Source organism: Apaloderma vittatum, unplaced genomic scaffold (assembly GCF_000703405.1).
Source record: "Apaloderma vittatum isolate BGI_N311 unplaced genomic scaffold, ASM70340v1 scaffold8194, whole genome shotgun sequence".
NCBI lineage: Eukaryota > Metazoa > Chordata > Aves > Trogoniformes > Trogonidae > Apaloderma > Apaloderma vittatum.
In genome coordinates this window covers 51,480-75,261 of record NW_009710893.1, presented here as the reverse complement: position 1 = coordinate 75,261, position 23,782 = coordinate 51,480, and the positions used below count along the sequence as shown (strand labels likewise).

At 43.9% G+C, this 23,782-nt stretch overlaps 1 protein-coding gene across 1 annotated transcript; it reads right to left on the bottom strand.

Moving 5' to 3' along the window:
- Nucleotides 1–18,697: 18,697 nt before the first annotated feature.
- S100P (S100 calcium binding protein P) lies at nt 18,698–22,678 on the bottom strand. The gene is made up of 2 exons (XM_009867434.1): nt 22,541–22,678; nt 18,698–18,847 (listed from the first exon to the last, which is right to left on the bottom strand). Exons 1-2 carry the CDS (start codon nt 22,676–22,678, stop codon nt 18,698–18,700), a joined length of 288 nt encoding a protein of 95 aa, XP_009865736.1.
- Nucleotides 22,679–23,782: the final 1,104 nt, after the last annotated feature.

Below are 23,782 nucleotides of genomic sequence, written 5' to 3'. Positions count from 1 at the left end.
CTTCTGTGATAGATACATCGAACAATGTGTCAGTCCAGGTTTTGCGTGAAGCAGCAATAAGCTGCTCTTGGGTTGGCATTAACTGGCTGTGTGGGCTGGATTCCTGAAACCCCCTGAGAAGTGTGCTGCTGCTGCTGCTGCTGCTGCCTAGGTATTTGAAACGTATTTCTGTATAGCTCTGAGGAGTGTGACAAGGCTTCTATGAATGACTAAGCAGCATTTCAGAAGTGGCATAGATGCTGCCAGGTCTCAAGGTGTAGCGTGACAGCAGCAAAGATACTTAAATTAGAGGCAAACAAGGTCACAAGTAGAAAACAAGCCAGCTCTGGAACTGAATTAACCCACCAGCCTACCCTGGCTAATTGGCCCTGCTGAAAGTGAGCGTGCTCAGTAATCTAGGTGCAGCAAGGCTTCCAGACAGAAGCTATTGTTTTTGACAGTGTGACATGCAGACATAGTAATTTCATAGAATCATAGAATCATCAAGGTTGGAAAAGACCTCTAAGATCGTCAAGTCCAACCAATTTGCGCGAGGCCCGTGATGCAGCACGGCACGGCTGGAAGGAATGGCACCGTAGGTCTCTCTTGGCTTCGGGTGACGTTGAGGCTCCTCAGCACCTACATTGCCTCCAACAGCAGAGGCTTGCCTTTAGTGGCAAGGTACACAGGCCCTAGGTTTAAAAACCAAAATTTTGTGGGTCTTTTGGAGCAGCCCATCACTTGACCTCCAGGAGTGCCTGCCCGTGTCAGGGACTATCAGGGACTAACAGGCTTCATCTTGCCTGTTCATCAAAAGCTTAGTCAAAACCAAGATTAGGTTCTTTTTAAAATCCATCCATGCTGCAGTGGAGTGGCGTATTCTGCTCAGCACAAAAATATGCTTTGATAATTAATCTAATCAGATGGAGAAAGGCAGAAGGCAGTGAACGCTGGAAGATAAAAGGGAAAGGCAGATCTGCTCAGGGGTAGGATTAATCTCATGGTCCATGAGTTCATCTTTAAGCTGAGAGGAAAGACTGTAATCTTAAGGCTATCCTGGTAGCGCACCCAAAGAAAGTGTCACACAGCTGGGGGCTGACTGTCACCTTGCCTTTCAGCTTTGCCTCTCCACTGCATACTTTTAAAAATAAATTATTCCTTCTAAATCATGTCCTAATACATCAGTAAGCAGCGTTGGAAACTTTTTTATCTTGTTGTGGAAGCACCTGGTAACAATCCAATTATTATTAACACACATTAATTTGGGGCTCCTTAGGGTAAGGTAACCCTGTACTTCTTAATAGAGAACTTTTGACCTTCTTCATATCCTTTTATTCATGGTACCAAGATAGAAGTTTCATTATTTTTGAATATTAAATGAGTTATTCAGTCCTCTGAAATCCATAACTCTCTTGAATTTCACGATGATGGTTGTCTCTTGTAGGCTGACCTTTAAATCTGGGTTACATCCACGACCTGGATAATCCAGGTGACGATAGAGTTGTTACAAAGAATAAAAGTTGTTAGTGTGGCTCCAGCACAGTCTCTTGCTCTCATGGAAAATTGGGTTTTGAACTGCAAATTGGATTATTCCAATTTGCAAAAAATTCCTACAGTACCTGGTTTTATGCCGTTTGATTTTGCTCACTACTTCATCGTTTTCTTGCTTTGAGGTGTTTATTTTTTGGGAGGTTGCACGCATGTGCATATTTCATGGAGAAGGAGCAATGGTAGTTCTGCAGAAAAGGTGCTGGTATGTGTTGGTGAGACAAATAGTGAAGAAGAAATGGAGTCAATATTTGTCCACAGCTTAGCTCTCTTGAGCTGAAGTGCAGGTATGCAATATAAAGGTAAGACTTTCACTCTGGCCTTTGCATTTGAAGATTTGTCTGGACATCAGGCACACAGTAAGAGTTGAACCACAGTGGAAACCTTGATGCTGGTCAGCTATCCATGCTAGCTTTCTCGAGTACAAGTGGTTTTTTTCAGCTTAAAATGAGGAGATAATATAGATTCCTTGGCTTCATATTTCAACCAGCAAGAGAGCAATATATTTACCTTGAAAGAAGGAAAGATATTGGACGTGAGAAATACTCACTGGAAAATCCTGGAAAAAGAAAACTCTTACTCCTTGTTCTATTATGAAAAATAAAGCACAGGCTCCCTTCCCCATTCTGCCACAAAAAAAAAAAAAAAAGGTTCAGCTCTGATTTGAAGAGTCTAGACTTAGGCAGAACTTTCTCAGATAAAAGGTCTGGGTAAGAGCAAAGAAATTTCACAAGGCTTGAATGATTTTAGTGCTGAATTCATATTGCACGTGCATGACTTATTTGCACTTTTGTTTTTCTCTGACATATTAAATAAACTTTTTTTTTGAATCTATGATTAATTGAAGAGACATCAGACATCAAGCTTTTTTAAAGTTCTGCTGCAATGGGGCCACATCACAACTGTTTTCCCAAAATGGAAACTTTTCAACCAAAAGGAGTTGAGTGTTAGATGTCTGCATGATCGTCTGCTTTAACAGCTTTGCAAACTTAAGGTGGGAGGAGAGATGAAAATGAGCCCCTCTTGCAGAAAGCCAGATAATACTGTGAAACATGTGAGTAAGTGCCTGGGAACTCACAGGAGGGAAGAAAAACTGCAGCAAATGCTTCAGTCACTGCCTGCAACTTATTACACCCATAATAATCCAACCCAGCACACAAAGCCCTCTGAAATCAGCCTTTGCATGTTCTGCCATTGAAAAAATTATTTGTTTGTAAGATGTGTCTTGATTTTTGCTCACAAGCCAATGAAGCTGAAGTGTCCTCTGGAGCACAGATGTGTTACTCGCTGTATTCTGCACGCACACATGGAGTACCTGCTCTGCGAGACAGGCGGGAGCGATTACAGGCTGCTTGGGGACCGGCAGCTGCTGTGCAAACACAGCATGTTTCCTGAATTTTCAGCCCTGTCTCCCCCTCCCTCATCATATTTTTACCTGGGGCTGCAGCACTGCCAGTGTCAGTTAAGCCCAAGTATTTTCTAGCTACAGAAAAATTATTTCAGAGCTCCAAGTGACCCTGTGAGTAGACTGATGAGTTTCCTCCCATAGCGGCTGGCCAGCAGTTTGTTGTTCAGCGAGAAAATGCCAGGCAGCCACTCCTCTTTTTAATCTCCTATGCAGTGTCAACAATTGAAAACTCCTTGTTTTCTGTCCTCCACTGAAGTCATTCGCCCACGGCTCCCAATCTCCCCTCCAACAGCAGCAACCATCACTGTGCTCACTGGGAGCTCTGCCCCTTCCTTGCTGCCCTCAGCCTGATGGACCAGCTGAGATTTCACCTCTGACCCCCCGAGATGAACAGCAGAGCATGTGACACACTTCCAGCACTTCTCAGACAATGTTAGAAGATGGTGAATGGGATTCTAGTGAATTGGCCTCAACCCATGAGTAGTCTACACTTTGGGTGCCATTACCTGGGCAAGGGCGGCAGACGCCTTGGGTTCTAGATTATAATATTATGCAAGTTTGTCCTTTGCCAATATAAAGGATAATGTGTTTCTTCAACAGGGTACCCTTTAACACACGTGCACACACACACACAAAGTGCTGCTAAGTCAGCTTATTTCAGTGACTGTGGCTGGCCTTAGAGCTGCTTTAAGGAGCTTGTAGTCTTGTCCATTTGATTTCTTTGTATCTGCAGTCTGCTTCCAGGGAAGTAATTATCCGTGAGGGCCACAGTAGGAGATATATAGAGTTCTCTTCCCTCCCTTGAAGAAAGAGCTTCTTGATTAAGAAGATACAGCAGAAGTCTCATAGAGGCTGGGGATCTGGAAATTCATCTCCTCCATGGCCCCATTACCCATCAGGTGCAATGGTCCTGCTCACCTGTGCACCATCTCTCTACCCTTGCAAAACTGGGCCTGAGAAAGCAAGTGTGTGTCTGTGTGAGAGAGCAAAGGGATGGCAATGTGAAAAACCCCAGAAGCTTTAGATGAGAGAAGGGGTGATCAAGTGAGTTACTGGGCTTGAGGGGAAAGGGAAACTCAGAAGAGCAGCAGTTGGTTCACACATAAATCAGCAGAGTCCACCATCACCCAGCCAGACTACTGGATTATCCATCCTGAACCTGGACAGTCTCCAAATTCTACATTGCAGTTTCAGCTTATCTAATTAAATGTGTTTGAGGCTTTGCTTTTCTGCATGCCTCCCCAGAGTTATTTTGCAAAAAATGTAGGAAAAAGAAGCAGCTAGCATTCACACCATTAATCCTGATTCTGCTGTACTTGGGAGTGCTGTATAACCACCAACCAATAACTGGTTAATAGATGCCTTTATTAAATAAAATAGCCAAGTTTATATTCAAGGCAAGATATTTTTCATCTGTGTTTGAGGCTTGGCTGCAGAAGTCATGTAAGGCTGCGGTTATTTCTGGTTACTTCTTTCAGGGAACAGGTCCATGTCCTCTAAAGCCAGGCAGCAGCCCCCAAAGGCCTGGTGTACCGGGAAATTGTCTTAGCTTCTTTCTTGTACACCCACCCCTCAACAGAAGGTATTATCTGGATAGCTTGAGTCAAAATGGCTTTAAGTATAGGTCTCAGCTGCCTGTAGGGGTCTTAGAGCGTGACTAAATGCTCTCACCTGCCTTGGGCCATGCTTAGAAGCATGTTGGGATGGGAATCCATGCTGTGGGGAATATAGGAAATTTTTGATGTGTCTGAGTGACAGTCCTTTTCCCCAGGTAGGGAGGGAGGGCTTTGGCAGATCTCTGTCCTGCATTAGCCATCTGAGTCTGTGAGCCATGTAATGGTTTCTTCCTGGCAGTATCTTCAAGCAAAGCCCATGAATGTCTCTTGAACATCTCCTGTGCTTCCACCAGCAGGAACCTGCCCAAAGCTCCTCTTTCACATTTCTGCATCACTCCTTCACAGGCCCTCCAGAAACTGGGCTGGTACAGCGTCTTCTGAGGAAAGAAATGCTCCGCAGTTATGCCCTGCCAGGGGAAGAAGTATGGTCTGTAAATATAAAAGCAAATTTATTACATGAGAAAAATGCAGGGTGCATTTTGTCAGTATGTTTTTAGTACTTTCTGATTCGGAGGGAAAATATTTTGTTACAGCAGCAGTTGCCAAGTCAACCTCTGCGTCCCAGCCATCGCCACGGAAAGGACAACATGTCACCTGGCTGTGGGCATAGACCTCGAGGGGAATGATAGCCTTTTTTAATCACATATCACCAGTTTCAGTATAGCCCAGATTTTCGGTGGTTATTTACAGGCTGTTTTATGATCCCTGTGACATTACTCTTGATTTACTCCAGCTTTAGTAGACAAGAGCTCACATTTTGTTATCTTGTTATTCTCAACCAAAAGGTCTGAAAAACCACTGAAGGTGAGCTCTGAATTACCATGGCATAGCCTTTGAATACCAGTGATGGGAAAACTCTGGTCGTCCCTTCCTCATTGCCTTGAAAAGAAATCCTGGTCATTCGGTCACTCTCAGATATCAGGATTTCTGATACAACCTCAACCAGGTAAAGGGCTTAAGGTCTTTTTAAAGCCTATGCCATGGTACAAAAACTTGGCTGTTATACCTATAGCAGTCAATCTTCAAGTTGCAATTTGGAGCAGAAGGCATTTGCTGTTGTTCTGCTGCCTGCCTTCTTATTTATGATCTTATCCTCACACTCAGCACTAGAAATTCTACTCAATTCTTCTATATATCAGCCTGAAACAGTCTTTTAAAAAATTCTGTTCTATTTTCTGTTACCATATCCTGGCTCTGCAAGAAAAAACATTTTCCATTCCCAGATGACTAAAGGGTGCAAGTCCTGGGCCCTCCTGGGAGCTCCCCAAAGATCCAGCTGTAGGAGGCTTTGCCTTAGCATCCTTGCTTTGTTAATCCTTAGCACATGCTGAGTAGGTGCTTCATTGCCTCACCACTGCTTCTGCACTCACATCTGCTGGCAGCAGCTCACCTGGAGCAGATGAACTTGGCCCAGGGGAATGAGACACTCCAGTCCCTGTGCTTTGAGCTGGGAGCTCGGAGTGACAGGAACAGGTATGTCCTGCTAAGTATTCAGCACCCACCATAGTCCTGCTGCTCCTTCCCGTGTGCTTGCTGGGATATCAGCAGCAGCAACAATGATGGTGTGTTTTTAAGGGGTCTGTCACTTGTCTGGATGAACTGAGGACAGAAATGCAGCATGATCAGTGTCACTTAGGGCTCTGATTCGAGTACTACTGTGACGCTACCAGCAAGCCATTCCCCCACAGTTCTGAAGCTTCAGTTTACTAAGTTCAGCATTTATAAGCATAAGCATATAATTCTCCCCCCTCTTATATAGAGGGGAAGAATTAAATTATTTCTTGTGCTCTGAAAACAACAACAACGAAGACTGGTTTTCTTAATAATAAAAAAATACTGAGAATGAGAAACATCAAATCTGGTCTCCTCAATTTTTCTGAAAATCTCCTGTGCGTGACACAGGAGAATACACTGAGAATTTGTCTTCAACTTCTTTTAGCACTTAAGTTTGCACAGTATGTATTGCTCCATAGTGAATGTGCTTGCTTTTTACTAGATATCTCCTTTCTCCGCACATGTTATAGTAAGCAATACTATAAACAGTAAAAACACTGCACAACCTAGACCTGTCTACTACTGGAGAAAAAAGTTATCCTTGCCCCTAGAGCATGATCTTTATCCTGAGACTGGGATAAGTGGGCTTGAGAGAGCCCTGGGAGAGAAGAAACGTACAGAAAACAGCTCTTGGGCCATATCACTATCAGAATGGCTAGTACTGAAGTTTGTTTAATATTGTTTATAATTTTTTTCCTAATCACACAAATAGAAGGACTGTAGATAATGGGCTCTGTTTGGGAAAAAAATCAGCTATTTCTCAAAGTAGGCGTAATTATGAACTATTCCAGCAGGTACATGTTTGGAAAAAAATAAATGTGTTCAAGTGCATATACCACAAAAGCGTGAGTGTAGAGTCTGAGAGTTAGAGCAAGAAGGGATGGAGATCATGGGTCGTTGGCCTTTCTGACTGTAACAGTCACTTCAAGTCCTAGTTTCTCATTAATTGACAAAAAGGAAGAGAGCTTGAGGAAAAAGTTGAAGTATCCCATCATGGCTGAGGGGCACAGCATCCAAATTTAAGTCCTCTATTCTACAGCAGGGGGGGCAGCTTCTGATTAATTTTAACGTTTTGCTCGAAATATTAGAAGGTACATTTGCAACAGATGTTTCATGGGGAGAAACCTCTTTAATCCCTTCCTTCAGGCTAAATAGCTTTACAAAATCCTCCCCAGGGCTTTGATAACCCAGTAAAAATAACGGCTGAGCTACAGATGATCACTAATCTTGCTGTATGCATTCAATCACAAAATGGGTGGCTAGTAATTTCTCATTTTTGCTTAGATATGACATAAGTTGCACTTTAAAAATCTCCTGATACAAATTAAATTACAAGATTGACTATGTGCTTGGGTTATCAAACATCAACCACTTGGACTAACAGCAAGATGAGTGTAGGATCTACTGGGATAAATTATTTCAGGGCTGGCAGATGACTGAATTAATGTGGTTGAGCAAGCAAGACCTCTTTAAATTAATACCAAATATTGTGTTTCGGTATTCACCTATGAAGAAATAATGTTTCTTTGTGTCTCCATCTATGCCTCCGCCTTTCAGACTAGTAACATCTTAAACAGAGATCTCATGGATGCAAAACTGGCAGCAGCACATGGTCTGCCAAGAGCCAGGTACAGGTTAAACCACTGACTTTAGGCTCTGCAGCTTCTGGAGTCACACGGCTACACCAGCATTTAAATTGTTTCTAAACTTAGATTATTTTTAAAAAGGAAGTTCAGTTTTGCCTTTATTGCATGGAGCTTTGCTGCTCTATGTAGGTCAGTGGCCAGCCAGTTGGAGCAAATGGTCCTTGATCTTGCAGAAGCCAGTCTGGAGAGAAAATGAAGGCTCAAGACCTTGTTTGAGGGGTCTTGTTAAGTGGAGCCAAAAGCTGTTGGCACAGCTGTTAATTATAATTCCTGGACTTGTAGAAGGCCAAAGCCACAGATATGTCTGCTAACATTGCCTGACTTTTGCAGAATCTCTCACTTACCTTGAGGCCTTTTCTTACTCTGTATGTCCTGAAGCATTTGCTTTCAGGCTTTTCCAGGGTGGACTGGGAAGACAGAGCCTGCTCCTGTCTGGTGTGTCAGGCTAGGAGGCCATTCCTCCAGTCCTTCAGCTGCTGGTTATACAGCACTTCTTCTTCTATGGCCTATGGAAATTAATACATTTGGTTTAATTTGGACAACATTGAAGGACTTTGATCCTCCCTGCAGAGAAAAATATAAGTGCTGTCTTCTTTTAATGCCCTGGAAGACAGTCCTCCCCACCACATCCTCCCGCTCTCTGGAAGAGTCCTTTTTCCTCCCCTGCCCCCTTCCCCATGATCTTCTGCTGTCTCCCTGAGTGCTGCAGTGGTTCCTAGCTCAGCCGCAGACTGTTCCTAGGGCAGACTTAAATGAGCCCTAGACAAGATAAAGAAGAGCATGGCGGGGAGAAAAGTGGTACCAGTTTTTCTGACAGAGGATAGATGATGAAAAAGGTGAGGCACAGTCTCTTTGGTGAATGAAAGGGGCAAAGAACGTGAGCAATTCAGATATTTGCGGGATGGAAACAAACGCAAATGGTTTTGCTGAGTACTACAATGCTTCTCAGAAAGTCAGGCACATCAGAGCAAGGTAGACATTCTCTGTAAATGATTTAAGACTTGCAACAGGATATTTCAGACTGAAGTGCCATCACCAGCAAAGGAGGACATGAGAAAGGCTCTAAAAGAAAAGTAGCCATAGTCTCTGCATCTTATCTCAAGGTGATGCAGCAAAAAAGGACTTCCTTATCATTAGCAATTTCAGCTCCAAATATAGCCATAGAAATCTGTTTTCTTTCTTTTATGCTGCTTCTCCCGTTGTCTTGTTCTTTTCTTTTCCTCCGTAAACCCAATCCATTGTTCTCACTTGAGATCCAGAGCCGATGGCTTGTTTGCTTTTATTGTCAAGTATTGCTCTCTGTTTCACTGCTGTTGGCCTTCACTTGTACTTTGGAACAAAAGCACTGTGTAAATAGAGAACAAATGATATCCTATAACAAAGCCTCTAAGGCTCTTTTGTATGCTCCCATGAATTGTCTTCTATCATCCCATATTGTTGACCAATTGGGAAACTTAGTACTCCTTGCTATCAACTGGAGTTGGGGACCTAGCACTTTTTTCAAGCTTTGAGGGCTTTTCCAAGCAAGAATCTTAATCCCCACATCTTTCCACCAAGATCCATGTCTTGTCTGATGACCATGCATCAGCATTCCTGTAGCTGGGCAGGAGGAGGGTGACCACATCTGGTTCCCAATTATAGCTGACATTTGATGCTGTTTGCAAAGGTCATGTGGTTATAAAGCATGACACTTACCAGGTCTTTTCTTCTTATACTCTCTTCTATTGCTTCAGTACTATGTACATTTTCAAAGATTAAAAATAAAAAAGAGGGGAGGTGGGTTTTTATTTCAAAACGGCTAGACATATTATTTCTCCCCAGGCAGTATAAAAAACAATTTTCTGGTTTATTTTTACAACACTATTTGAAGCCCATGTCTTAAAAAAAAAAAAAAAAGGCAAAAGAAACACAGCAATAGGCTCCACAGGACACTAAATATACTAATAATTGATTTATATTTATTTGAAGATGATTCTGTCAGAGAACAGGTAGAGTTTAAAAAAAAGGCAGAGGTCACATCACACCAGTTACAGAGCCCAGCAGGAAGTAACAACTGCTAAAACCTTTGATTTAAAGATGACCTCCTCGAGTTGTAGAGACATCTGTAGATAGGACAGCATGCAGCATTGCCAAGTGTCGGTCCAGGCGTCGGTCAGTTCATAGCAGGCTCTGGACATCACCCCTCAAGCCAGCAGCCTGCCAGTATGTCCTGTACTGCTCTGTATGAGGTGGCTCTGCCTCCACTGCCTCCTTCTACAGAGAGGGCTTCCAAACACACGTATTGGATGTTTTAATCTCTGAGAGGCAGAGTATTAAAGTGGCCAAAATTATGCTTTACAACAGTAGAAACCAACGTAAAGCTACTTCCTGTTGGCTTGTCTAGACTCTCAAGGCCTCATCTCTGAGGTGGGTGGTGAGGGTGATACCTGTCTCCCCTTCCTGTTGAAGGCTCAGCAGCCTCGCTCAGTGTTTTCTGAAGCACGCAGTCATCACCACCTGCATGCTGCTGTCAGCAACCGCATTTCTGGTACCCCAGACAATGGGTCCAGAGGTCCCCTGGCTCTCTCTGAAAGCCTTCTGCCAGCTTTTCTGAGTACACGAAACACACTTGTGGAAGATAATTTAATCTAAAAGCAGCCTTGCAGGAGAAGACCTAAATGGACCCTGGAATTGCTCAGTGAAGGGAGGCACCACACTCATCGAGCTATTAAATAGATATTTAAAGCTGTCCCTTGAAGAGCCATCCTCTTCTAATTAAAGGTATCAGAAAAATAAAATTATTTGTCTCTCTGCTTTCATTAACACTGAGCTCTGCAGAGGACAGGCTGCCCATAGACATCTTTAGCTCATGCTTCTGTATCCAATATCCCACAGAAAGAAAGTTAACATTGCTCCGTTTTGTTGCTCTAAAACTGGAAGGACTGCAAAAAAAAGCCTAAAGCACAGCTTTGTCTTATCTGAACCCTGCTGCAAACCAGTCTATTAATAAAGTAATTGGGCATAGCCTGAGCAAATTGGAAGAAAACATTGCTTATATTCAGCTCGTAATGTGCTCATTCTCTGAGGGCTGAAAGCCTGAGCTGCCGTGCAGCAGAGTGAGACTTGCTAGAAAGGACGACGTTGTGCTGGCTGAGCTGTGAGCCAGAATAGCAGCCTCCTCTGTCAAGAACAGGACAGTTCTTTTCCTTCGTTTTGGGGGACTAAGCAGGAGAGAAATGCTTCAATTTGTTATTTACAAAATAGACCACAGAGCGGCTTTCTGCTAAAAAGCTCCTTCTTATTCGGGCAGGAAGAAAACAGGAAGGAAAAGAAGGAGGAAAATGTGGAAAACAAGGAAAAACAAGGATACAGCTCAAATTCAGCTGGGGGAAAGCGCCCTTTCCTGCAGGTCTGCCTCACCCCTCCATGCTGCCTGGCCTTTATCCTGCCCTTTGCTACTTTCCATGCCTCTCCAGCTCGCAGAGATGAGGGGATGTGCCTGCAGAGTCTGTTAGCAAGGGCAGGCTGTCAGCAGGGATCTACTGCTGCCTCGTCATGTGAGAAAGCCGACAGAATCTTCCTAGGAAAAGAGTGATGGGGCAGTAGCTGGGTTTGCAGGAATTGCACTTAGCCCTGCCAAAACAGAGCTAAAATCCCCCCGCCTCCCAGGCAATGGCTGGGAACAAGCTCAGCCTAAGGAGTATGTGGCTTTCATCATCCTTGTGGATTTGGAGCGTAAGGTGGCACGTGGCAGAGCACCCAGCTCCATGTTCGTATTCTACAGTAGCAAAATCAAGCAGCAGCCCTGAGTTAACTTTGGAAGATGCTTTCCAGCACCCTAATACTGCAGCTCTGGGCTTTCCCTTTCTCCCAGCTCCAGGCTGAGCCCCAGGCAAGGCACACATCTTTGCCTCCAGCTATAGTAAATCATCTCTGGTTTACTGGGGGTTTATTATTTACTTTAGATCCTTTCCAGTTCCTCTACAGGTGCAGCTCTGGGCTTTCTCTTTCTCTCACCTCATTTGGGAAGTGATGGGAAGGAAGAAGTTGTTTTTGTCGTGGGAGATTAAATATTCATTTCAGTACCTGCCGAAAGAGCAGCAGAGGACACAGGATCTTTGACCTTTTTACTTGTTCTGCGGGTTTTACTGCTCAGCCTTTTAAACCTATTAACTTGACGCTGACAAATAGGAAATCTCATGGAGGGTATGGGGAGACTGAACTCGCTGAGGTCAGCACGGGTGAGGAAATTAATTCAGAAAGACAAAATTGACTTTTGTGATGTATCTGTGGCTTCCAGAACATCTTAATCCAAAACTACTTGGTTAAAGTGTCACAGACTTAAATTAGAGAGTGGAGTTTAGAAATGAGGAGAAAGAAGGGAGCTATAATCACTCTAACAAGGATTTTGTGGTGCTAAGGGAAAATAAATATTTGAACATTAAAATGCTTCCGAACCAAACACACAATCCTGGGATTTTAAGCCTTCATCAGATCTAAAACCTTTTAAGTAGCAAGGCTAAAACTGTGGCAGTGACCTGCAGGATGCTTCAGTCCCTCTGTGTTTGTCCTTATGTCCTGCACAGGAAGTTCCTGGCTCTCTCAGCACACCTCTGCTCAGCTTTCTTAATAATTTCTTTTCAGGAACCTTTTGTTTTTTTCTGAATGCAACAGTCAATAGCTATATAATACTTGAAAGACTTACTTCTGCCTATGATAAACCGAAAGAAAATGTTATTGGCAATTGCATCTAAATAGAAAGCTACAAAATCAGTACATTTATGTGGATATAATGGAAAGGTTTACTAGGCAAAATCAAGCCTATTTATAGAAAGTTCTGGTGCCTAGTACTGCATCATAATACCGTATATACACCTATTGATCACCTGATGGAAAGTAGCAAAGCTGTGCCCTTAAAAAATGTTTTCTGTCCCTTCAGACAGTGAGCAGCTTCCAGAACGGAGCTGTGACCCAGAGGTTTTTGGGTTGGTACAGGAGTGAAAAAAACTATAAATTATTGACTAGGAAGAGAAAAGAAAGGAGCGAATCTGGGGAAGAAAAAGGCCTGAAAAAGCTGTACAAAAGCACAGTCAATTAGCTGCTGGAATGACTAATTTCCAGGTGGGTGGATCTGAGCAGACTGCAGAAACCTGTGTTAAGCCCCAAGGCTCTCCTCCCAGCACGTGGGCAAGGTACCTCAGAAAGGGACCCAAAAGCGTGAGGCTGTCTGGTGGGGAGCAGCGTGAACACAGGCAGCAGGTGATGTCCCAGAGGACATGAGGCAAGACCTGAACCTCAGCTGGGCTGCAGCTGAGGGCCCTCTTTAGCAAAACTGATACCTTGATCCTTTCTTCCAGAGCAGGAGTTAGCTTTTTTTTTTTTTACATTGAAGAGCTTCGCCGAGCACTGCTGCGTGGATAGGGATGGGGCAGATGTGCCAGTGGGGCTTTCAGCAGAGTGCTGGTGCTGGGCTGAGCATCATTTGCTCTTTTACACCGTTTTACAGGGCAGGAGGGGAAGAAGGAGGAAAGGCTGTCTCTCCTCCTCTGCCGAGACCTTTTCGGTGTGTTGCAGCGAACGCGATCCAAGAGAGAGGCCCGGAGCAGCAACCATAGCTCTACTTTTTGATGGCTTGGGAACCTGCCTTTCGAAGCACGTGTGTGCGGTTATGTCGGCTGTGTGTTTTGTATTAAACAGTTGTTAACTAAATTACAAAATCTGCCTTCATAGTGTGTCTGGGACCCAGACACCTCCACTCCCAACGATACGCTCTACCCACCAGGCTACAGAGATGTGCTGATTCTCATGCACCCTTTTTCAGGCCTTCTCAGTCTCCTCAGTGTGCGACACGAGTTGGCAGCAGGTGCCCCAGGCCTCCTGCTGCCCTGGCTTCTGCTATAACTCAGCTGGCACGTGTGGGTTTCAGCCAAGCAAAGGTTTAAACACAATTTCCTAGATCCTACTAGAGTGTTTTACAGGGAGACTGTTGCATAAGACAGGTAACATCTCCTTCTCTACTCACCTTTTATAAGAAAACCAGCAGTTAAAATGCTTTTTATAAAGATATCTTGGCACTGTAGGTTAAGTGTTGAAGGTCCACATTGCTAGCGTGGGATGCTCGGAGGACTTGGGGAAAGAAATGTTCAGTTTCCAGCCCCAAACTGGGTTTACCGCTTGACTCAGTGAATTATTTTTCCCCATGAGCCCCAGTGAACTTGCAGGTAAAATAATGAGGAACTCTCCCATGTAGAACCACAACGTAAGTGACCACAAGTGACTGAAGAGCCTTGACAGTACCCCACCAAATTTGGAAATGGCAACTATAGATACTGGAGAATCCTAACCTGTAGAAGGTATCTACTGTTAATACGAATTTATATTTTTCCTCCATAACATAGCAAAAATACCTATTGGCTGGTTTGCTGCTTAGCGGACTTTCCGACCTCTTCATTTAAGCCTTGCCTAATACGAAACTCATCACAGATGATGTCTTCCCATACCATCATTTGCTGGTAACATCTTTTCATGTATCTATTATTTTCTGTTAACGTAGCTAACTCAAACATGCTCTGCCCACAACTGTTTGCTCCTGTTGGCTGGGCTGCTCTTTGTGTTGCCTTGTCTTTTCTCTTACAGCTACGTATACTGTTTCTTAAACTATCTCACCCTACACAATACACTTAGGCCTAAGAGCTGAGATTAAATGGTAAGTATAAAACTAGGTCTAGCATCTCTGCAGCTTGAACCTTGAATGACAAAATTTACCCGAAGAAGGAAATACACAGTGTGTTCTGGGTAAACCCTAGGTTCATAGTGAAAATTAATAATACTGGGGAAGAAAATTAGTGGATTGAAAGACATTAAAGACTCTCTGCTCAAATGCTTTTAGGTTAAATAAAATATTCTGAAAAGTTACTTTTGTTCTATGGTAAGGTGGGAGCTATATGTTAATTTCTTTTATTCCCGGATCATTTTCGCTCTGAGGTGTCATCAGTTGAATTTTCAGTACTACATTGAAATGAATATTCATTACCGAGTTACAGCTTTTGAAAGATCTGCAGGGAGAAAGAAAAAAACTATCCTCAAACCCTTAATTCCCCTCTTTCTGCAGCTCACAATGTGCACAGCTCCCTCCTTTTAGTGAAGCAGCTTCTGGGGAGGGTCCTTGAGCTCTCCACGTGCCCCACTGGCACTTATTGGACCAGGGGGCTTAAGGGGAGTTCAGCACAAGTGTAAGAGTTTACAGGAACAATGAGGGAAATGAGAAAAAACTTATTTCCTAGCACACTTGATCTGGTGGCAAGAGGGGTAACTCAGTTATTCCAGCACTGATGTGAGGGTGCTTAAGCGCGTCATGGGTGGTGGTACCCGTTTTGCGAGGTGCAGTGGTTGCGAGGCAGCTTTGAGGAGCTTTCTTTATGAAGCTGCTGTGAGGAGAACTGCAGATAAGCAGAGTAAACCAAGTCTTCAAGTGCCCTACAAGCACAGAAATAAAACTGCACAATATCAGGAAAACGGGCAAAATGACATTAGAGAGTGAGTGAAATTGTGTCGGTGTTGGACACCGCAGGCAAGAAGTTTAGACAATAAGAGAGAAAGGTGGGGTACATCGCGCAGCTCTCACTGCTGAAAAACGTCTTTTTAAAATATCCTATAGATAAAATGGAACAATGAATTGAATCTCTTGGCTCATGAGAGGACCTTTTCACCAACATTCTCTGTAAGAGGTGTATTTTAAAAGTGATCTCAGTGGGGTGAAGAACGATACTGCAGTAAATTGCACAAGGGATTTATCTGCAGCCAGGGGAAACTCTTTCGCAAGAGTGAGACTGGGAGGGTACCGCCAAACCCGACCGAAAGCCCAAGAGATGGAGCCTCTGCCTGGCTCTTGGCTCCTTCTGCTTCCACTGCAGTCAGTGAAATGCTCTCAATAGGACATGCAGTATTTGTTTAGAAATAAACTTGGCATGAGCAAGTTCAGAGCACTTCTGGGTTTGTTTGTTTGGGTTTTTTTAAATCTTCGTGCAAATTCTTTGCATTCTGTCTCGGTAACGATACGCGGCGTTTGGGACTCAGTGAGTAATAAAAAGGCTGCATTTAGTGCCACACAGTGGTTAAGAAAGTAATTTCAGTGAGGATCGACATCAGGAAGCAGCGCTTAGAAAACCTTTTAGATGCTAATGCTGGACTTGGAGAAGGAAAATTACATTTCCCCAAAATTAGGATGCGCCGATAAATTGGTGACAAATTTCCTCACCTAAAGATGGTTTATACCACTAGTTAGCTAGATATGCAATATATGAAATTTACCTCTATGACTTATAATCAGCTTCCTTTGCAAGAAGGAGAGCATTTTGCTCCTCTATGACCTTGACAAAACAGAGAGGGATGTGATACTGGCACCTGCCAGCTCCTGCAAGTGATGAGCTGTGCAGCAGCCATTGGGCAGGGACACACAGGATTAGAGCTGCGAAGATATCTCCAACAGCTGAAATAATACGCCATGATCTCTGAAAAAGAAGAGGCTGATTTGGGATCCCCGGACTGGGAAGAATTTTGCACGTTTTCATAATTAGTAGCTTTCTTGCTCGGACAATGCAGAGAAGCATTACTGTTGGTAGTGTTACTTCTGCAGGTGTTACATGTGTGATGTGATTCATCTCCAGCCATCCAGGAGCTCAGCAACCCTCTGAGTGTTTTTTGGCATGACTGTGTGCCGCGAGGAGCTGGTGGCTAGAAGGCAGAGCTCTGCTCACAACCTTCAGCTGCAAGAACTCGGTCTGTAGCAGGGCTGGGGTGGGGACAAACCCCTGCTGTCCCTTTCGGCAGGGGACAGACATACTCGCACAGGTAAGCAGACACATTGATACATGCTTGCTTTTTCTCAAGCGATCTCTTGCACACACACAGAGACTCATTTATGAAGTCTATTGGAGAACGAGGAATAACAGATCATTAAGTTTTTGTTTGTATGTCCCTGGTAAGTTGGGAATCTGCTCTCAGCAAGTTGTCAGGAAGAAGACATGAAGGAAGGCATCATTCTCTCATTTATGGCCGTGTATTAAGCATGATCTCCATCTGATTTGCCTGTGACCACAGGCTAACAGCACCCATTGCAATGCACTTTGCAGCTGCACCACTGCCTGCTGCCACGCATAGCAGCTGTGGATCTAATGCTTTTTGGGTGGGGGGATCCAAAACATGGGTCCCCCTGGCATCTGCGCCAGGTTGGGTGCTGGTGTGTAGCCCAGCCATGCATAGCATGAGGGGGATAGGAGACTCTGAGTTCTTACTGGGATTGGACAGGTCTGAGGGAAGACTAGTCACTGGATTTTGATTTCTTGATCTGACCCAGCAGTGCTGGGGCAGAGATAAGCAGAGCCTTTCCCAAAGCAGCTGGCATTCACATCCATCGCAGTGTGTTGTACACTGCGCCCTCGGTATTAGGAACAAAGTTTTAAGTGGTGTTCAGTCAGTACAGCCAAACTGAGAAACGAAAGGCAGCCAGATGGAAGGACACCTGTAATGGCGAATGTATCTGAATGGATGAAATCATCTAATAAGCCCAAACTTTTCCCAGCAAGTTCCCCAAAAGATGAATACACTTAAACACGTGTTTGCTTATACATGGTGATGAATGAGTCAAACCTGTGGCTGAACTTCAGACTCGGGAAACACAGTGAAACTAAATTCTTGTTCCAGCTCCAGGTACACAACTGTTGTCAGTTAGCTCCTTGTACCAGGCTTTGGCAGGAAGAGGAAAACGTTTTTGCAGTTAACGCAGCACTCAGCATCTACAGACCTCTTGTTCCTGTATTTTCTGTGCTGCGTGATCCCCCGGGGCCCCTGGCTGGAGGTGAAGCCCTGGGCAGAGCAACTGTGCAGCTGCATGGGGACATGTGGCACCTCTGCCTGCACAGCACGTTACAGGAAATGAGCTGGCTCTTGGCATAGGACAGCAGTAGCACCAAACAGACCTGTTCTGAAGCTGAAGGAACTAAAACTGATGGTTTTGGCAGTTTGCATTGGGATGCTCACCTGGAAAGTGCTTCAAAATACAGATTGGTTCAGTCTTGCTCCAGGTGCAGAGTCACAGCTCATGTCTTGCCTGCTACACGAAAAGTAAACTCTTCCAGTTCTCCACACGGACGTTTTTCAGGTAAAGAAGCAATAATTGCAGCTTTTAGTTTTGTTTTGGGCAAAAATATTGTGGCATGGTATTTGGGGGAGATATCTGAATTTAAATTAAATTAAAATAAAATTGTTATGGAGTACAGCCCTACCTACATTGCCAACAGTAGAGTAATATCATTCTGTCGGTACAAAAGCCTTATCATGTTATTGGAAAGAAACCCGTATGAACTGGGTGAGATGGTTTATCAGCACATAAAACTGCAGAGAATCCTCAATGCTGCAAAAAAGTTTGGGTCTGGTTTTTTTTTGTTTGTTTTTAACCAAGAAAGAGCCTACTTCTTAGCCCTGTAGTGACTGCACAGGTGAGGGTACCAAACAGCCTCCGAGGCAGCCCCAGTGAGACCAGCCCCATGCAGCCGTGGGGGCACACGCATGGATTTAAGTTGCAGCCTCTATCAGCTGAAGCTCAGCACGCTGCAGCCCAGAGATTCAGCTATATAACAGCAGCCTCCAGCTAATTCACGGCTCCAGCAGCACTTACCCTTGTGCAGCCTCTGCACTAGAGTGGATATTGAGCCTTTTGGCTAAGAATAGAATTTTAAAAAAACAGAGAAAGAGAGAAACTATTCAATATGAGTTAGTGGGAGCTGTTAAACCCAGGCTTTTCCACAAAGGAGCAGAAATTAACATTCAAGTCAGGGAAGTAAGTACAATAAGATTTATTTTTACAGCCCAGCACGCTTATAAATTGCATGGTGGTACATGGAAAAAGGGATCCGTACTACTACTATATGGAGCACAGGCAAAGATGGCTTCTGTGAGCAGTTCGATGGTTATTTGGCTGCTTTATGCTCAAAATATTGATGACAGAGGCAAGTCAGAGTTGCCACAAAGATGACAAATTCTTTGAAGTCCACTTGGGAATCACCATTTTCATCCAGGTTCTTGAAGAGTTTATCAATAGCATCCTTGTCCTTCCCTGACTGCAAAAGAAAAAGAGTAGCTTGAAGTATGAGGTGGCACAAACCCTAATGGAGCAGCACCATGGCCTGCACCCTGAACAAGGGTCCTGATTGGGCTCTGGGCCCTCACCAACGTTGGCGGGGGGGCAACTGGGGAGCACGAGGCCAGTACCAGCTTGGGCACATTTTACCTTTCCATGGGAAAATGTGGTTATGTTGCCTGGGAGACTGGGGCATGATCATAGAATGACCTAGGCTGAAATTAGAATTAGAGATAATTTTAATCCAGCCTCCCTGTCACCAGGGATGCCACCTAGTTGACTAGATCAGGCAACACCAAACGGGAATCGAACCCATGACCTTGGTGTTGGCGTTGTCAGCGCCTTGCTCAACTGACTGAGCTAACGGGTCCACAATGGGGGTGTGATGGAAATGTAATGACTCCAGCCTACAGCCTTGCCATAGGCCTGCCCAGAATACCAGGTTATCGTGTTTTCTGCTAGTAACACCTTTCCCCCTCCCCCCCATTTTCTTGCTTTGTGCGTTATACCTCAGAGTATAAAGGTAGGAGTTCCTTTGCACCGTGTTTGGCCAAGATAGCTGCTCAGCACCCATCACAAGACATGGGACTCTGTGGGACTGCTATAAGTCCACTGACTCGTCTTGGTGGGAGCCGTACATCTCCTCCACCTCCATCCACCTGAAAAACACAGCCTAACTGCGGGAGCTGGTGCTGCCGCTGGCCTCAGGCCCAGCCTGGGGGCTCTGGGTGACGGCAGGACTGAGCCTCATGGCATGGGTGCAGACCCACATCATCCCACCCGAAAGAAAAAAAAGCATATCGCATCCAGCCCGAAAGCACGTGCTTGTGGGGTCACTACACCTGAGAGCTGCGGTCGTGCACTGGCATGGAGAGGCAATGTTTTCTACGTTTAAGATGATCCAAGCTGTGTAGTACAAAGCCCTGAGGACGTTACCCAGCAGAATTAAACGCTGCGCATCCCCCACCCGCTCCCTTGGAAAGACTCGTGTGGAGCTCGGGCAGTTTGCAGTCTTGAAAAACGATGCCTTCCTGGGGCAAATGTCAAATTTAAGCTTCATTAAATACCACCAGCCTAGCAAAGATACAAACAGCCTCAAAAGTGCTTTGAGCGCTGCCTCCAGCTTCAGTGCAGGAGCTGGCAGCTGGGGGGCACCTCCTGAAGCAAATGTGGTGCTCAGCTTGAGTTACAGCAGAGAAAAATATTAGAAAAAAAACATTTTTTTTTCTAAGTTGTCATAAATCTGAGTGACTGAAGCAGTGTGTCTTGAGGCTCATGTTAAGCAAGACACTATGCAAGTAAAAAGAGATTTTTTTAAAAAAATAGTGCTGCCAAAGTATTAAAAAAGAGATTTGTTTAGTTTTTGTTTTTGTTTTGTTTTTATTTTTTTTCTAAAGTAGCTTACAGACGGAGTTTTTGGCTTGAGTACCCGCACGATCTCGTGATTTAACAAACCGCAGTTTTAAAAATAAACAGGGGGAGGCAGCAGAGACTTATCTAATACAGGAAACAACGGTGTGACTTTTGTTGAAGACAAATAATAAATCTGATATTATAATAATAAACATGATATAAACTTTTAGAAAATTTCCAGGAATTTAAAATGATTACTACCTTAATTGAAAGCTAAAGAAAATTCTTGATCATGGTCTAATTAACTAAATTTCTTATTCTGTAATTTCAAGTTTCACTTAAAATATGTGCACATTTAGAATCACTAAAAATTGAACCAGTTCCCTAGATTTGACTGACGAACGTGTCTGGAAGGTTTTATTCCTTTTCACTTTGCAAATTACAATCAGTTTTAATTTTATGAGTGAATATTTAAAATTATTTAGTGAAATATATGAACTGGTTTTAGCTTCTGAATTATTTCTGAAATGCACACGGTTTTTGGAAACTCCTTATAACTGAGTCCAGTCCTTCAGTCCTGTGATATGGATTTATTTTTGCCTCTAATTGGTTCAAGACCTTTCCAGATAACAGTGAGCTGTGTCAGCTATAACCAATTTTAAGGCCAGAAATACACATCAGTATTTAAAGACTCTGTTTCCCAGAACACTGTTGCAAATAAAAAAAATACAGATATAATTGTCAGGAAAATGCAGGTAAAACTTTTTTTTTCCCCCTAGAGTCAGACTTACCTTCTCAGTTTGTTTTTTTTTGCAGTGTTTAATCTGCAAGATAGGACATTGAAGGTTTAAATTTATTTTAAGTACTGACACAAAATGTTATTTTGTGCCCTTTTTATTTTTTCTGGAGAAAGTAAAAGGGGAAAGGGAGATGGAGACTAGAACGTAAGAGGATATTCAACCAATTATATTCCTGGAAAATTCCATTTGTTCCATCAGTCCCTGGAAATAAGTAGAGCCAATAAGAGCAGCCATGGGGAACTGGAAGAGGTGGTGCCTCACAAGTAGATGTAGTCAGGAACGCCCTTTGAGCATCACCCCATTTGGTAGCTGTCTAGGGCAGTGGGTCCCCAGCTTTCTTTAGACCAAATGCCAAGTTTCTGGGGGATTTCCATGCCCCCTTAGAGTTGTGGGTTTTTTGTTAGTTTTGTTTTTCTTTATGTGAAAGTGCGATAGGTAACATCCAGGTCCGTGATCAGGAATAGGACGCTGCCTGTGGCGCTTTTGTGTTATACCCACTGATCTGCTTTACAAAGCTTTTTCAGAGACGTTTTCATCCACTCCCCCAGAGCCCTCCAGGTCCTTATTCTGAATACGTGTTTCATTTGTGAGTCATAAATCCAGCAGACATGGATTTCATATAGTGGTTTTGTATAGCTTGCATGGAAAGGTACTAAACCATATCCAGCATTCCGGCTGCAGTGCCCTGAAATACAAGCTGGGTATGAAAAGTGGTAGCCACATTAGAAATCTTTGGGTCTAGGCTGTCACAATTAGGAATAATAACTGTACAGCTAGAGTAATGTTATTCCTGTGTCAAAAGAACAAGACATTTTAAAGTGCTTTCTGGATTTTTAGTGAAGGGAAGCAAATAAAAGAAACAATTGAAAATGAAAAGCATTTTGTCCGCGAGGCAGCTAAAGCTTTCACTGTAATGTATTAAGCATTTCAAATGCCTACTAAGAGAAATTATATATATAAATATAATTCTATGATTCTATGATAAAACCTACTTAAATGCACCTGATGATTACATATAAATCTATATTGTAAAATACTTCTTTGGGTCTTTCTTGCAAAACAGTTTGTTCTGAGTTCATCTGTTGTTATTGTTTATGCGTCATTTCAATGAGCCTACTGAGTATGTAGTATAAATGCGCAGACACAGGAAGTGTATAAATATCTAGAGGATCCCCATACGCAATGAAGCTCTTAAATTGCCGACAACATAACTACCTTCAGAGCAGTTGTGACATGATGTGAGCTGGTAAATCCAGGGACAAACAGAAGTAGGAGGTGGATTCTGAAGATGAAACCCAACCTATTTCAAAGCTACTGTCCTAACTCCAGTGATAAATTCAGGGAGTGGCCCTGAATATTAGCACCAGTTTTACACAGTATGTGCAAAGAGGTGGGTTTTTTTTCTTTCTACAGGCCATTGCACATTTCCAGATGCTATTTCCCCTGTAATGTACTAAAAGTTGTGCCTGCAGGCAGCCCTTGCACCTGCTACACGAAACAATGCTGTGCTGTTCTCTTACCGAGAGGAAGTTTGGGAGCTCTTTTTCCATGAGGGTCTTTAGTTCTGCTTTGCTGAGGGTTTGCCTGTTGCCGTCAGCCTTTGCGTACTTGTCAAAGACAGCAATGGTCATTCCCATCGCAGTTTCCAGCTGAGACATGTTGCTGCTGGAGTCTGGCTTTCTTCTCAACAGGAGCAGGCTCAGGGCTCTCTCAGAAGACGGAGACTGGTCTTACTCCGGGGTTCTTTATGCAGCTGTGCCCTCCAATCAATGGTCGCACACAAGAGAGACAGTTATCCCTTAGCAAACATCCGTATCTGAGCGCCGCTTGGAGCACACACCTCTGCTGACACCTTTTCAAAACAACCTTTAACACCCTGGTATGGCTGGTACAACCAGTTGCTCACCAGCAGAAACCAGCCTCTCCTTCAAGATACACACTGTGACTAAAAAACGAAAATCAGATTTTCTTACTGGCTGTTTGCTCAAGAATCAGATCTGCTCCTTCAGATATCCCCACCTGACCAGAGGGTTGACAGGTCCACTTCGGCAGAGTATATGCTTACCTGCTCAGGAGGAAGAGGAGCACCTCACTCCTCCTTCACTGCCATAGTTAGGGGCTCTGCGAGGTGCTGCTGGTGCTGAGCCAAGAGCAGACACGGACTGCGCTCTCTGCTGTGCAGAGGACCTTGCTGCAGACCAGCCGGCTCAGTAGCACACACTGCGGGTGGGATTCACAGAATTACAGAATGTTAGGGGTTGGAAGGGACCTCTGAAGATCATCTAGTCCAACCTTCATCCCAGCATACCTAACCACTACACCATAGCCTCAAGTGCTAGATCTACTTTTTTTTTAAACATTCACTGGATCAAAAGCAGAGGTCTGCAGAAGCAGCTATGTTAGCCCCTCTGGGCTTGTACTCAGGCCATAGTGGATGTCTGAAACAGATCTGATGAACCAGCATCTCTCTAGGGCCAGTAAAGGGAGCCTCACCGAGCCACTCCACAGAGCACTTGCTCAGATGGTCAGGATATGTGAAGGAATAAATTTGATACTTTGGCAAAGATCCAGTATCAAAATCCATCTTGATCTGCAGTGAAATAACTTGTTATCGACACTATGTAGAATCAAGCCTTGCAATAAAACGTACTGTACCAAAAACAAAAGGTCACTTTGAACTCCTGTGCTTGTCCTCATGATTTGCCTGAAAACTGTGGTCCCCCTCTCATTAAAACACCAAACACACTGGACCCACACCTACA

Bases quoted from the DNA above. Each gene is read 5' to 3' on its own strand.
- S100P (XM_009867434.1), bottom strand. From the start codon at position 22,678: ATGTCTCAGCTGGAAACTGCGATGGGAATGACCATTGCTGTCTTTGAC. The intron at 18,848-22,540 runs GTAAGAGAACAG...TTTCTTTTGCAG, and splicing joins AGCTCCCAAACTTCCTCTCG to TCAGGGAAGGACAAGGATGC.